The sequence below is a fragment of the Sinocyclocheilus anshuiensis genome, unplaced genomic scaffold, assembly GCF_001515605.1.
Source record: "Sinocyclocheilus anshuiensis isolate Anshui unplaced genomic scaffold, SAMN03320099.WGS_v1.1 scaffold1324, whole genome shotgun sequence".
Taxonomy (NCBI): Eukaryota; Metazoa; Chordata; class Actinopteri; order Cypriniformes; family Cyprinidae; genus Sinocyclocheilus; species Sinocyclocheilus anshuiensis.
In genome coordinates, this window is record NW_015547694.1 from 65238 (window position 1) to 81669 (window position 16432).

General features: G+C 35.7%; 2 protein-coding genes across 3 annotated transcripts in view; both read left to right on the plus strand.

Moving 5' to 3' along the window:
* The window catches only part of LOC107703630 (protein Largen-like), a 7508-nt gene extending 5311 nt beyond the window's left edge, over positions 1-2197 (plus strand). The window contains exons 3-4 of one of the 2 annotated variants that reach the window (XM_016506334.1): positions 75-168; positions 1898-2197. The gene's annotated coding sequence lies outside the window, so the exon portion shown is untranslated. The remainder of the gene's footprint in view (positions 1-74; positions 169-1897) is intronic. The other variant, XM_016506335.1, reaches the window with a different exon arrangement.
* LOC107703626 (synphilin-1-like) overlaps positions 1689-16432 on the plus strand; it is a 32489-nt gene continuing 17745 nt past the window's right edge. Inside the window, exons 1-3 of the mRNA XM_016506329.1 lie at positions 1689-1746; positions 2234-2243; positions 8894-8896. Coding sequence (XP_016361815.1) covers positions 1689-1746; positions 2234-2243; positions 8894-8896 — 71 coding nt within the window. The remainder of the gene's footprint in view (positions 1747-2233; positions 2244-8893; positions 8897-16432) is intronic.

Sequence of the window (16432 nt, forward strand, 5' to 3'; positions counted from 1 at the left end):
TTGACCCATACAATGTATTGTTGGCTATTGCTACAAATATACCCCAGCGACTTAACACTGCTTTTGTGCTCCAGGGTGCTTCCTTCATCATTAAAGGAATAGTTCAGCCAGAAATAGTGCTCACCCACAGGATCATCCGAGATCAGGATGAGTTTGTTTCTTCATCAGGTTTGTAGAAATGTAGCATTGCATCAGTGTCTCAGCAATGGATGCTCTGCAGTGAATGGGTGCCGTCAGAATGAGATCACACCAGAACACTTTTTCACTGGAGGAAGAGTTATTATGGATTATGGACTCTATGGTGTTTTAGTTAAAAACGTCTCATTGAGCGGGTTCATTTTGGCCATCAGGTTGTTAAAAGCATCATAAAAATCCAGCTGTTGTTGTGAGATGAGAGCTTTGAGTTCGGAGGGTGATCGACGTGATCATGTTTACACAATATTACACACATTTCTCATCTTATTCTCAATGGACGCTTTTCACAGACTGTGACGCTTTTCCACAGTTATTAACATCATAAATCTAAGTTTTTTTATTTAGTAATTTTTTTTTTTTTAAGATTATGGGTTTCTAACACTAGACTTTGTTTTTCTGACAATTCAATAGAATTAGAGTAAACTATGTTAACGCTGCTGTGTGAGTACAGGAGTGACGGATAATTTGCCATCTGTTAATTAATTCAATTAATCCAGCATTGATCAGTGTTTCACAGCAGCAGGTTGGACATGTCTAATACGGGGTTATTATCGTCAACTAAAACTGTAACAAAAATTTTTTAATTACTTGAAATAAAAACATTTACTGAAATAAATTATAAGTTTTATTTCAGCCAGTTTCACAGACAATACAATAAGAAAACAGTTAAAAAACAATAAAAAAATTCATTACTTCAAATAAAAATATTTAAAATAATATACATTTTATTTCAACTAGTTTCCAAGGCAACACAATTAAAAAATAATAATAATTACTCGACGTGAAAAAATATAAATGATTATTTCCGATAGTTTTTCCAGGCAACAAAATGGAAAAAAAACAGTAAAAAGTAAAAATAGTTAAAACAAGTAGTTACTTAAAATAATATATTTTTTATTTCAGCTAGTTTCAAAGGCGCTATACCTCATTTTTATTTTAGTTTCAGTTAAAATAACTAAAACCATATATGCAAATAAAAAACTAATACAAAATTACTAAAATGTTAAGTAAAATTAAAATGAACAAAATGTGAAAAATTCTAATTCAAAAGCTATGATAGCACACTGCAAAAAATGATTCTCTTGCTTAGTGTTTATGTCTTGTGTTCTAGTATAAATATCTAAACATTCTTGAATCAAAATGCATTTACTGTACGAGTAAAATGAATTAAGATATTAAGTCGTCTTTTCTAAAAACAAAAAAATAAAAAAATTGTTAGTTTTTGCTTAAAACAAGTAAAATATCTGCTAACGTGGCAAGAAAAATCATCTTAATTCAAAGGCTAAACAAGATTATTTTTCTTGCCTCATTAGCAGATATCTTACATGTTTTAAGCAAAAACTAACAATTTTATTTATTTTTTTTTACAGAAAACAAGACTTGATATCTTAACTCATTTCGCTTGTACAGTAAATTCATCTTGATTCAAGAATGTTTAGATATTTATACTAGAACACAAGACACAAACACTAAGCAAGAGAATGATTTGAATCATGATGAAGAGAAGGACAGACGTGATGTTCTTAGGTTTCAGGAAAGACGTCAGCGTCTGTAAACATAAACACATTTGGCGTGTGTTTTCAGAGATGCTCATCTGCAGATCTGTAGGAGGACAGAAATGAAGTCTCCTACACAGCAGCGTCTCATTCACATCTTCTTCTTCTTCTGTCTGTGATGCTGATGCTTTCTCTGTTCCCTGCAGCTCATCTTCATCTCATCACGCTCGCCGTTCCTGACAGAAAGAGATGTTCTTCACAGCGGAGCCAGAGCATTTGATCACATCACCCTTTAAAGAAAAGAAACCAAAAACGACTAACAATCCACCGCGAAAGACACATTCAGTCCAACGCTGCCAGAGAATCAGAAGTTTGTAAAGGACCTTCTATGTTTTTGTAAAGAAAGCCTTCAAATACAAGAAGCATATTTTTGATATTTTCTAAGATGATTTTAAAGATGTCACACAGTATATGATGGAAAATGTATTTATGTACTGATTAAAAACATGAAGTCATCTGCACGCGTCTTTATTAAATCACAGATGAGTTTGAGTTTGAGCTGAGAGAATAAATGATGAAAGCAGACAGCTCTCATTAGTAGAGGTTAACCATTACTAGTAGTGCTAGACTAGAGCTGATGTGATGAAGCACGGTTATAATATAAAGTGGAGTGTGTGTTTGTGGAACGTTCCTTTGGAAATGTAACAAGTTACAGACTCACAAGTTACAAGTTATTTAAAATGCAACAAGTAACAATTACTTAAAGTAATGTATCTGATTACATTTTATTACTTTTATACAATTCTAAAGAATGTTTTCAACATGTAAAGCAGGCAGGGTTAACCTTAACTCAGCACTGATTACTGTCAGACTTTCACAATCCTTCATCACTTGAATTAAGATTCTAATAATTGAATTTTAAAGCACAGCCACCACAAGGTTAAATACAGATTTAAAATCATAATAGCTATGATGCTGTTTTTGAAATCAAATCTTTGTGTAGTTATGACTGGAAACACTGGCATCTAACAGTTAATCTTAAAAAAATAAAGCATGCACATAAACCCAAATAGAACATAAATCAGTTATGGATTAAGAATGTGTCCTAAACTCCTGAAACATTAGTGTCTCATATTTTAGAGCAGTTGATGCAATGTATGAAAGAATGCAATTAAATCTGTATGCATGTGAAAATATTCAGATGTAACCTTTTTTGCAATCGTTACATTTATTTTGTAATTGAGGAGAGAGATGTTTTCACCTGCTGGACCAGAAAGAGCTGAGAGATGCACACTGAAGAGCCAGATTCTGTGACGGTGAGATATTAATATTCATAACCTGTGTGGAAGGCTCATGGGAAACTGTAGACATAGCATTTAGTTAACCATCATTTAAAGTCAACATTTGATGCCACCATGACTTTTTCATTCTTATATGGGCTTTTTCCATATAATATATCATTTTTACTAGAGACTATCAAATGTGTATTTGTTTTAAAAATGCCCATGTCATTCTATTTAAGATTTAATTCATTTCCGTGTCTCTTCCAGGTCTAGAAACAACACTTTTGAAAGGAATCTTCCTCATGTGGTTCTTCAAAGACAAAAAAAGGAATATCTTGATTTGTTTGTTTGATTCGTCTCATCTCGAGGCTGATTTAAAGGCTCATGTCATTTGATTATAACAATGCACTTCTGTTTCAGGTCTCTCGTCCCATGATGCCGTGCTGCTGAGAGCGGGAGAGCGGGGCATGTTGTCACACAGTTCACTGCAGTGTTTCTCAGGACGGGTTTGTTCTCGATTAGTAACAAGCTCTAATATTTATTTATTTATCCTTTATTTTTCCAGGAAGGTCCCACTGAGATAAAAGAAATCTCTTCTTCCAGGGAGTCCTGGCCAAGATGACCGTACAAAAGTTTCACAAACATACACCTCACAAGACAAAATTATATAGAACCAAAGCAAAAACAATAATCATAAATCAGTACATTAATTAAAACAACAACATGGTTCATTTGTTAAACACTGCACTAAATGTTTCTAATGGAGTTACATATGGGGCATGTTGTCACACTGTAAATAACGCTGTCTTCTGATTCAGACTGTATTGTAGGCCATTAATGTGTTTTCCGCAACAGCTGAATCACATGCTGTTAAAAAGTAAAAAGGTAATGGCAACTTTTTACATCACAATTCTGACTTTTTTGTTCTTATAAATCAGCGACAATAAGTAGTAATTTTGAGATTATTCGGAGATTTTTCTTGCAATTCTGAGTTTTTATTTTGCAAATCTGTTTTTCTCTGAGTTTACATCTCACAGCTCTGTCTGTTTTTGGAATAGAATAAGAAAAAGTAGGGTTTTGGAATTAAAATAAGAAATATCTTGATTTTTTATTTATTTTTAAGTTTGGTTTGATTTGCCCTGTTTTAAATGATTTGAAATGATTATTAAAGTCACCTTGAAGATCTGCTTGAGAAACACTGATTTGAAGGCTCGCTTTATTTTATTTTGATTACCATGACTATTTTTATGTTAGTTTTTGTGTTTCATAAGTGTTTCACATCCGGTTTTCACTCCACTAGACAGGACATTTTTTTGCTGCTGTCTCTTTAAATGTTCTATGCAAATGAACTCATTTCTGATTGGCTGTGTGTGAATGAGTGACAGCACTGCGCTCGCACACTTCCACGCTTATCATTAGTTAAAAAAATTAAATCTGTCCTACTTCATGTTTCTCACTTCGTCCTTTAGCCTGCTGCTGTTATCGGAATACATTATTTAGAATACAATATTTTATCATTATGTCATGTCAGAAAGCTTTATTTGCCCGCGACCCTGGCTCTTGAGTTTCTGGCACGTGTGATTTCGTAAAAGCAGCCGTCCCGAAGCCAAACCTGTCTTTGTTCTCACTGCATCCAAATTACAGAGATCATGAAGCTGCTGCGACCGCTGGAATGAGCTTCTGCCATATCTGACATCTCAACATATTTATGAATTGTGCAACAGAGACGCACGTGGCGTTCGATCAGCAAACGCTCTCAGTAGGCCTCACGTTCGCTGCCACGTCGCGCGGAGAGCCATAAATGGATATAGATCCATAGATCTGCTCACAAACCGAGCATCAAAAAACACAACGGAACCAAAGATTAACTGAGTGTCACAGAATCATCATGCAGCAGAACTGAAGCCACAGCGAACACATTTAGCTTATGAAAACATTGTTTCGAAATGTCTCGTTTTCTTGTAATGATATTATAACATTATTTAAAGGTTACAGAATGTTTCTTGTAGTGTTCTAGTAACTTTCATGCAGCAGAACTGAAGCCACAGCGAACACATTTAGCTTATAAAAAAAATTGTTTCGAAATGTCTCGTTTTCTTGTAATGATATTATAACATTATTTAAAGGTTACAGAATGTTTCTTGTAGTGTTCTAGTAACTTTATTCTCACCCAAAATATACAATTAACTGAATGTTTGTTTTTAATAATCTAAGAATGTTAAAATGTCCAGGTTCCTGGTTATGGTTAGAACTTAAATTGTTACAAAAAGGTTTATTAGAATGTTCATCAAGTACAAATAACGTCGTACACTTCTTAGTGTTTTTGTCTTGTTTTCTAGTAAACATATCTAAACATTCTTGAATCAAGATGAATTTACTGTACAAGTAAAATGACTTATGATATGTCTTGTTTTCTGTAAATAAATATACAAATGTTGTTAGTTTTTCCTTAAAACAAGCAAAAATATCTGCCAATGGGGCAAGAAAAATAATCTTGTTTAGACTTTGAATTAAGATTAATTTTCTTACCGCATTGGTAGATATTTTTGCTTCTTTTAAGCAAAAACTAACAATATTTAGATTTTTTTTGTGTGTTTTTTTTTTAGAAAACAAGACTTAATATTTAAATCATTTTATTTGTCAAGTAAATGCATCTTGATTCAAGAATATTTAGATATTTATACTAGAACACAAGACAAAAATATTTTTTTTGCATTGTAAGGACGTTCAGAGAATGTTGTTCTAAGAATATTTTCTCTCAACATTATGAGAACGTATACAATAGGCTATAGTTTGTGAACAAACTTTGATGTTGGCTTGAGAAAGCCAACATGGGCAGCTTGAAGCACAAATCCAATATAAGGATCCACATCTGATTTATTTCTTAACAGTTAACTTGAGACACAAACAACTGCTTTCGAGAATATTCACCAAGATATCATGTATTTTGACATGATCTTGTATGTATAATGAAGCGAGAGTGAAAGTGCAAGCATTGTCAGAGATGTCTCTAAGTCAGAAAACAGCTGTCGAGCACTGACTCTTTCATGTGTTCTTGTGCTTGAATAATGTCAAATCGCTTGAATGTTTTAATTGGCAAGGCTGAAAAAACATGCAAATGATAATGTTTTCATTATTCTAGAAACCTTGCAACAGACAGCGGTGTTACACGGTGTTTGGTCGTACACTGATTACACGATTGGCCCCCACTGTCATTTTGCTTTTTGATGGAAATAAAAATCATTAAGTTCAGCTGGAAAACATACGCTACAGTTCTGAAAGCGTCTGCTCTGCTCCATACAGCCAGGGTTGCGAGACAAAACTATACCAGTTAAAGGGTCCATTTTTGGAAATTGAGATTTCTACATCATAATAAATATCTGAATAAATAAGTTTTCTATTGATGTATGGTTTGTTAGGATAGGACAATAAACACATTATAAATGTTAGAAATGTATTGCAGAAACACATTACAAAGACTCTGAAGTATGTAGTATTGTGGAGTTAAACCATTAAACAGTTTTTCACCAATTCTGTGTTCTGTTTTGGGGCGGGGCTAAAACGGTGGCTCGATGCGTGGCCCCGCCCCTAACACTATAATAACTACTGCATCAGAAGAAAAAAAAAAATACCATTCCGTTGCAGACCAAGTGGGATGGGGTTGATTCTCGGGTAGCCGGTCAATGTTCTCTGAATTGGATTCTGGCTCTGGAGGCTCAAACATGTATGGATGTATAAATCCAATTAAGCTACTAGAGGTAGCATCAGTAGCATCCATTCAGGTTGTAGCGGTATTTGACAGAGATGCCGCTTTACTGTGAGTGGGCGTGGTTTCAGCGCAGACAGCGGACACGCCCCCAGCGTTTGAGAGCAGAGAGTCCTGCTTATTTTTTCAAGATTTTGATAACTTATTTTATTTACTTGGCGGGTTTTTTTATCATTCAAATTTGGCTGGGTGGTTAATAACACATTTTTCTGTTGTGTGACAAACTCAGAACACATATTTTAATATCGCTTTACACGGACTTTAAAGAACTTTTAAAAACCGTTAGTGAAAGTTGTGAGCGTGTAATCGGAGGTTTGCTGTGAGCGAGCAGAACGTCCTGCTGGTGGCTGATGGGACAGGGAGCGCTGATTTTCCATGTTTTTACCATAGACTGTATAAAAACATGGACGTAGTGTCCGTGACGTCACCCGTAGAGTTCCGAAGAGTGTTTTTGAAGCTCAAAAGTGGGCGGAGCCAGCCGTCGCCATCTTGGCAGCGCGTCACCGCGCGTCACTCCCGGATTTTTCTGCTGTAAAGTTGGCCATTTTAACATGGGGAGTCTATGGGATTGACTCCCTTTTGCAGCCAGCCTCTAGCGGCCAGTTGATGAATTGCAGTTTAAGTCACTTCCGTGTTGGCTTCACCAGAGAGAGCGGGAGGTTGCCGCTTGGTTTTTATATGTCCTGTGTGTGAGCAGCAGCCCATCTCCCTTCATTAGAATGCAGATTAAAGTCGTCAGGTCAATGCCACACATCTGCAGCTCATTGAGACACCGACCTGCAGGCCGTTATATTCAGCTCGCTACAGTGCCTTGACTTCGATCTTTACACCGCGTTTAAAAGTGTCTCGTTTAGGAGATTCTCAGCTTTCACTGAGCTGTTGTGTTGATCCAGCGTGTTGAGTTGAGTTGAGTTGAGTTAAACGAATTAAATCTTGTATTTAACCCGTTTAATCCCGCATTTTTCCCAGATATGAAAATATCCAAAAGATGTGTCATTAGTAACCCTTTGAAATATCAATAATTTTTTTTGTTTTTGTTTTTTTTGGGGGAAAATTGTGTGAAAAACTGTGTTTTATGGTCGGTCACAATTGTGACCGGTGGGATAATGTTTATACTGAATTAACATATTTCTGCAGTCATCTATTTTACTATTATGTGGTTACTATTATGCATAAAAACCCTGGTACAACACTTCTTAGCTAAGACAAAAGACAAAACAATACAACTAACGTATTTCAAAATTGTTACTTTATTGCAACATATATGATCAAATTGTTATATTAGTGCTACCAGTATAACATCAATATTGTAACTTATTTGTAACATTTGAACTTTTAATTTAGTGCAATATTTTGTCATTGCAACGTTTTTGTATAATTTTCACTAACAACTGCAACTGTTTACTCATTCTGTGACCACACTCAACAAAACTGAATATATGTGAATTCATATATTAATACTAGACACCTTAAAGATAACATGCACCAAAAATCTTTGTCATATCTTTGTTAACATACTTTACTAGGCTTTTGTTTTGGAGCTTTGATGCAGTCATCATCTCAAGGTGCAAACAGGAATTAAACTGCTCTGGTCATGTGATAATTTGCAGTATGTGACACTAATTGAGACCCTTTATTAATTCCATATTTGCAGGAAATGCACTAAAACTTCATACAAACATCCTATTTATGGTCAGTATTGTGACTGGTGGGATTAAATGGGTTAATCACGTTCATCTCTCCCTGAAGTTCTTTAACACTGCGCTCCATCAGATTCAGAAAGCTGGAGAAGAGATTGTGACTTTAAATGTCTCACGCTCTCTTTCTCTTGACAGCTTTTTCATGATGATGGCAAACGAGAGAAATATGACAGCAAAGAAACAAGAAGGTTCAGAGATGGAAATAAACAGCAACAGTTCATGTCATCTTCATGTTTGCGGATTCTGTGACAGACGCTGGAGCTGAAATGCTTTGCACTTCTGTTTCAGGTCTCGTCTCCCATAATGAGAGCGGGGCATGTTGTCACACTGTTCACTGCAGTCTTTCTCAGGGCATTTCTGCATGTTCTTGATCATTTAACAGTAAACTGTAGGCATTAATGCATTTTCTGCAACAGCTGAATCATGTGCTGTTATATGGAAGTTTGTAAAGAGCTTGTAACAAACAAACAAACAGGTAATTGCAATTTTGTATCTCACAATTCAGGCTTTTGTTCTTGCAATTATGGGAAGAAAGTCGGAATTGTGAGATATAAACAGAATTGTAAGATATAAATTCACAATTTTGAGGAAAAAAAGATATAAACCATGGAATTCTGACTTTTTTCCTCAGAGTTGTGAATTTACTGTATATCTTCCAATTCTGTTTTTTTGTTTTTTTTTGCCACGGAATATAAAATAAAAAAGGTAATTGCAACTTTTTATCTCACAATTCTTACTTTTTTCTGAATAAAATTATGAAAAAAAAGTCACAATTACTTTTTTTTTTGTTGTTCTGTGGCAGAAACAAGCTTTAAGCTTCCGTAGTTATATAAACTTGTCCCGTATGAAATAATTAATGGACTGAACTGAATTCATGAAACAAATTATTGATTGAATGGCATAAACTGCTTAGCTTGCAAGTAATTTTTTTTTCTTAAAGAATCAGAATCAGAAAGAGCTTTATTGCCAAGTATGTTTGCACATACAAGGAATTTGTTATAGTGTCACAAGCTTCCAGTACACGGAGACAACAACAACACACAGATAATAAAAATGAGATGTGAATAAAATACACATGCATAAATATAAACCACAAAAAAAGAATAAATAGTATGTACAGGTGTGCTATAGATAGAATAGGAATAGAATAAAATAAAATAAGTTGTAGATCTCTTTACAGACTTTACTACAGGTTTAGCAGAAGACTGGTCAGAACTACTTTAAATTAGCTGCAAAAAACAGATTGGTCTAATTTGATCTGATTAGCCCTTTGTTAGCTGCAAGTTAGTCAGACTTTAAGAGTTCTTACTGTGCTTCTGTATGTGGATGAGCATAACTAGACGAGCTAAACGAGCTCTGAGGCCACATGTGGCGTGAGACCAGTGTTTTATTTGAGTTTAATGAGCAGAGGTCATCCGCACACGGCCTCATCACACTTTAACACACAGATGGATGCACATTAATCTGCATCGCTGCAGTTTCACTGCTGCTGTTGTGTTTCTTTCTGTGTTGTTGAGGACAATAAACTTCTGTCACCATCAGAACATCAGACTCAAATCCAGCGGCCAAACCCAGAATTCCACAAATTCATTCCAGACAGTGACAAACACACATCACATTCTGTTCTAAAACACCATACTACTACAGTTTCACTGCTGCTACTGAGCTTTTCTCCTTCGATTAAAAACAGAAGCTCAACAACAGGCACTTTATATGTTAAATCATCCATGCACTGACTGATTCAGTATTATTGAATATTTTAGAGAAATCTTACTTTGTAAATGCAGCACGAGGCGAATTATAGAAATGTGTTTTTCTGCTCCCAAAGTTTTTTTCTGAATTTACATCTTGCAGTTCTGTTTTTTAAATAAACAACAAAAGAGGTAATAACTTTTTTATACCTCACAATTCAGAGAAAACGTCTGAATTAGCCGATAAGTCTATTTTTTTTTTTTTTACGAAATATTGATTGAACATTCTAAGAAACGTTTTTATAACATATTTTATTATTTAAAGATTTATTTTAGGCGTCTTTGCCTTTATTTGATAGGGCAGCGTTTAAACAGGAAGTGAAGTGGGAGAGAGAGAGGGATGGGATCGGGAAAGGTCCACGAGCCGGGATTCGAACTCGGGACGCTCGACGCGCTGCCTATGAGGCTATCTGCGCCAACCTGTGTATGCTTTCTTCCGTTCTTTTTTTCTGTTTTGTTTTTATAATTATGATGGTTTGCTTTTCTGCTGTTTAATAAAAAAAAGAAAGTAAGAAATCAGAAAAAAAGATTCGTGATAAGCGCTCTGAAGTTCCGATCTAAATCAAATGATTCGCGATCCGCGCTCCTGATTCAGAGTTTCGAAAAGCTCCGTTTCACCCATCAATGCGTGGTTTTTAAAATCATTAGAAGCGATGTCGAAATTCGAAAATTGTTGGCTCTTGATCTGGTTTTTGCTAGTGAATCGAGTTTGAGTTTGAATCAATCGGAGCGGTTCCAGCGTAAATGACTCGCTCAATTTAATCGGTTTGTCTGTTCCTCCGATCTTTTCGCGTCTTCAGTCATGTTTACACGACAAGCTTTTTTATTCAGCTTTGAGATGATGCATAAATCTTAATTTCACAAAATTGACCAGTTTTGTGGTCCAGGGTCACATATCATGCGGTTTTAAGTGTCACTTGTGTAACTCTGAAACTGATCCAGAAACGGTAAAACTTCTGCACGCGCAGCAGCTCCTCCTCATCTTCCTCATCATCTTCACCGCATTCTCAAACGGCGCTCCAGGAGCCCGCGGCGCGTTTTCTCGCCGGTTTTGCGCGGATTATGGCGCGGTGCGGGTTCGGTGTCGTTCTGCTGTTTCTGTGCGTTTCAGCTGGCGTTCTGACGGTGTTCTCTCAGCTTCACCCGGGATCGAGAGCACGGATGCGATGGATGAATAACGGGCGCTCGTATCAGCCGGTGAGCCCCGGGTCTCAGAACGTGCCACTGGGACGAAGAGGTGTCCGTGATCACAGACCGGCAGAACACCAGTGACGGGATGGTGTCCGATGACCCCTACGATCCCTACAAATCCGTCAGGAACAGTCCCTATAGTCCATACTACAACTACTACGACTCGTACTACAGACCCAGACAGAGAAGCGCGCAGAGGCATCACGGAACCAGATACTTCCAGAACGGTGAGAAGATGATGATGATGATGATGAACAGTGCTGGGAAGGTTACTTTGGAAATGTAACAGGTTACAGATGTTACCCTGTTTAAAATCTAATAAGTAGTGTAACTATTTTAATTACTTTATTAATGCAACTGATTACATTTGATTACTTATACATCTCTAAAGAATGTTTTCAACTGTGTAACATGTAAAGCAGGCAGGTTAACTCAGCACTGATTACTGTCAGACTTTCACAATCCTTCATCACTTCAATTAAGATTATAATCATTGAATTTTGAAGCACAGCCACCACAAAATCATACTTTAGCACCTCTTTTTACTTTGAGATTGATTTGAGGTTAAATACAGATTTAAAACTATAAGATAGTTTAATAGATTTGAAATGAAATCTTTGCAAAGCGATATGTCAGGAAACATCTAACAATGCTGTGGAAAAACAGTTAATCTTAAAAATAAAGCATATACATAAATCCAAACAGGGAAATGTAATAAGCATGTGTCCTAAACTCCTGAAACATTAGTGTCTCATATTTTAGAGCAGTTGATGCAATTTATGAAAGAAATAATTTAAATCTGTATGCATGTGAAAATATTCAGATGTAACCTTCGTTGTAATCGTTAACATTTTGACAAGTAACTGTAATTTAATGACACTGATTACGGTTACATTTATTTTGTAATTCCGTTACATGTAACTAGTTACTCCCCAGCACTGATGATGGTTATAAATGTGCACAGGTCTCCCGGATCTGGTGGTGGATCCCTACATGATCCAGGTGTCCACGTATGTCCAGAGAGTGGCCATGTACAGCCTCCGGTGCGCTGCGGAGGAGAACTGTCTAGCCAGGTGCTGCTCACCTTCTCATGATGCATTAAGAACATTTCTTCTGGGTTATGCGAGCATTAGAGGAACGTTACATTCTATCATTCTGAAAATCTTATGAGAACGTTACATTTGAATGTTCTCTTAACATCTAAAGCATCTAAAGGGCGTTTCTTCTTGGTTATGCAAACGTTGCCAGAACATTATATTTACAAATTTTGAAAATGTAATCTGAATGTGCTCTCAACATCTAAAACACCCAGTTTTTATACTTAAAGTTTTTGTAGTTTGTGTTAATGTTAGAGAAACATTCTATTCTGTATGTTGAAAATGTTACAATATTGTAACAATATGTAACAATGTTAAATGTAATTGTTCTCTAAATGTCTAAAACACCAGCGTTTTATATTTAAAGAACTTTTTTTTCTTGGTTATGCGAACGTTAGAGAAACATTCCATTCAATCATTTTGAAACTGTCATGAGAACGTTACATTTGCATGTCCTCTCAACTAAACATCCATTTTTTGTATTAAAATAGTTTTTTTCCCCTTGTTATGCGAATGTTAGAGAAACATTTAACTCTGTAATGAGAGCATACAAATAACATCATGAGGATGTTTCGAGAACATTGTTCTAAGAACATTTCCTCTCAACCGTAATGTTATAAAAAGAATGTTTTGTCCTAACGTTTACATAATCGTGAATGCTATGAACTTTCTCTGTTAGCTGGGATGTAGAAGCAGCAAGAGCTTCACTGCAGCCTGAAGTCACTCCAGTTCTGTAGAGGAGCATCAGTGCTCTGGTGCTTTAAAGAACCTGATCTGAAGAACCTATAATCAAACATAAGGAGCTTTTTAATCTGCCAAGAGCCATAACTCAGTAACTTGTGCAGAGGCAGAGCTGTTTCTTGATAAGAGGTTTCTCTGCTGAGCCTCTGTGAAGTCTCCCGCTGTGTTCCTCAGTTCGGCTGCAAACGCGCGGGATTACGACACCAGGGTCCTGCTGAGGTTCCCGCAGCACGTGAAGAATCAAGGAACCGCAGACTTTCTTCCCAGCAGACCGAGACACGACTGGGAATGGCACAGCTGTCACAAGTGAGGAGAAATACACATACATGTCACGGCCTTTGATAGAATAACTGCTGATGCTGCTGCATTTATGTACAATTCATTATTTATATTGTGATGCAAAGTAAAATATTTGAATGCGCACTACTGTTCAGAAGTGTTTTAAAAAGAAATGCATGCATTATTCATCAAGGATGCATTCAACTGATCAAAAATGTCATTAAAGAGATAGTTACAAAAAAAATGAATGCGGTCCTTTTGAATTTTATGTTCATCTGTGAATCCTTAAAAATAAAATGCATCACGGTTTCCACAAAAATATTGTGCAGCACAACTGTTTTCAACATTGATAATAATCAGAAATGTTTCTCGAGCAGCAAATCAGCATATTAGAATGATTTCTGAAGATCATGTGACACTGAAGACTGGAGTCATGATGCTGAAAATACAGCTGCGCATCACAGAAATAAATTACAGCTTAACAGATATTCACATAGAAAACAGCTGTTTTACATTCTAATAAGATTTAACTATTTTTACTGTATTTTTGATTAAATAAATGCAGCCTTGCTGAGCAGCAGAGACGGAAACTTTTAATAAGCAATAAACTCAATTAACTCTTAATAATAAACTCTTTCAGAAACAATAATGAACCAAAACTTTTGGATGGCAAAAAGATTGCTGACTTTGATGGAAACTGCATAAAAGATGTTATAAACACAAAACATCAGGTTGCAGAGGAACAAAAGCACACTGCAAAAAATGATTTTCTTACTTAGTGTTTGTGTCTTGTGTTCTAGTATAAATATCTAAACATTCTTGAATCAAGATGAATTTACTGTACGAGTGAAATGATTTAAGATATTAAGTCTTGTTTTCTAAAAATAATCACAATTTTGTGAGTTTTAGCTTAAAACAAGCAAAAATATCTGCCAATGGGGCAAGAAAAATAATCTTAATTCAAAGGCTAAACAAGATGATTTTTCAAAAATGTTCAAAAACACTAAGTAAGAGAATAATTTTTTGCAGTGCATATGCATAACTGATAATGTGACTGTCGGTGTGTGCTGCTGCTGATGTTTTGTTGTGGTCAGTCACTATCACAGCATGAATGAGTTCTGTCACTACGACCTGCTGGACTCCGGCACACAGCAGCGCGTCGCCCGAGGGCCATAAAGCTAGTTTCTGTCTGGAAGACACGTCCTGTGACCCCGGATACTACCGCCGCTACGCTTGCACATCTCACACGCAGGTGTGTAATTACCCAGCAATACAGACGACAGCGAGCCAGCGCTTCAAACAAACACACACTCACACACTCGTCCTTGATTTTTCAAAAATGTTCAAAAACACTAAGTAAGAGAATAATTTTTTGCAGTGCATATGCATAACTGATAATGTGACTGTCGGTGTGTGCTGCTGCTGATGTTTTGTTGTGGTCAGTCACTATCACAGCATGAATGAGTTCTGTCACTACGACCTGCTGGACTTCGGCACACAGCAGCGCGTCGCCCGAGGGCCATAAAGCTAGTTTCTGTCTGGAAGACACGTCCTGTGACCCCGGATACTACCGCCGCTACGCTTGCACATCTCACACGCAGGTGTGTAATTACCCAGCAATACAGACGACAGCGAGCCAGCGCTTCAAACAAACACACACTCACACACTCGTCCTCCAGCAGCACAAACCACTGAGAACGTGTGCGTGTGTGTGTGTGTGGCATCTTGTAATGATTCTCTCCATCGCAGCCTGCAGTGCTGGGAAGGTTACTTTGGAAACATAATAGGATACAGATTACAAGTTACCCTATTTAAAATGTAACAAGTAGTGTAACTATTTCAGTTACTTTAACGCTCTGGTCCTCTTCGTTTAGCCTCCTTCGCGGTCAAAAGTGGCCGAAGCCTTGCAATGTAACTTTTTTTTTTCTCTCAGGAAAATCAATGTAATATAATTTTGTTCAATAATTTTTTTTTATTATCATTTATGATTTTGAGGGAATTTTATGATACTATGCAATATTTATACAATTTTAATTAGCTATTTTCTCCATTACAATTAACATATATATTTTTTATTTCTTTACTATTTTTTAATAAATGCAATATTTCACATTAAAATAGAGCGAAGGCATTTAAAATCCATTTTTTGAAGTTAGAATTGGGCCATCTGGAGGCATTAAATGATAAAAATGGTGTAATGTTGCGTAACCTCTTGTATTAGCGCCCTATATAGATAAATATACAGAGGCTTTTGAATTCCCGTTGTTTTTTAGACATAATTTCTTATTTTTTTAGGTTTTGCATTTAGATATATATCTAGACATTATAAAAGACTACTTTTTGTCAAGGTTTAGATATTGTTGGTTAGATAATTATCAGGTTTTACATTATGATTACAATCAAACATTAAAATCTTGTTAGAAAGGGAACACATAGAAAGCATTTTTGTTACTCAGTATTTGACCATTTAAAAATCTAACAAAATAAGGAATGGATAGTGATAATTCAAAACACTTTATACAAAATATTGTAATGAATTGATATTTTATTCAATGTAATTAAAGTTAAATAAAGATTTAAAATCATAACGAGATGATACTGTTTTTGAAATCAAATCTTTGCATAGCTATGACAGAAAAAAATTAAATAAATAAATAAATAAAATAAAGCATATACATAAACCCAAATAGGAAATAAAACAGTTACTGTATCTGAAACATTAGTGTCTCATATTTTAGAGCAGTTGATGCAATTTAAGAAAGAAATCAATTAAATCTGTATGTGTGTGAAAATATTCAGATGCAACCCCTTTTGTAATCATTAACATTTTCATAAGTAACTAATTTAATTACACATTTTTTCTTAGTAGCTGTAACTGATTACAGTTACATTTATTTTGGGCAACACTTTATTTTAAGGTGTCCTTGTTACAC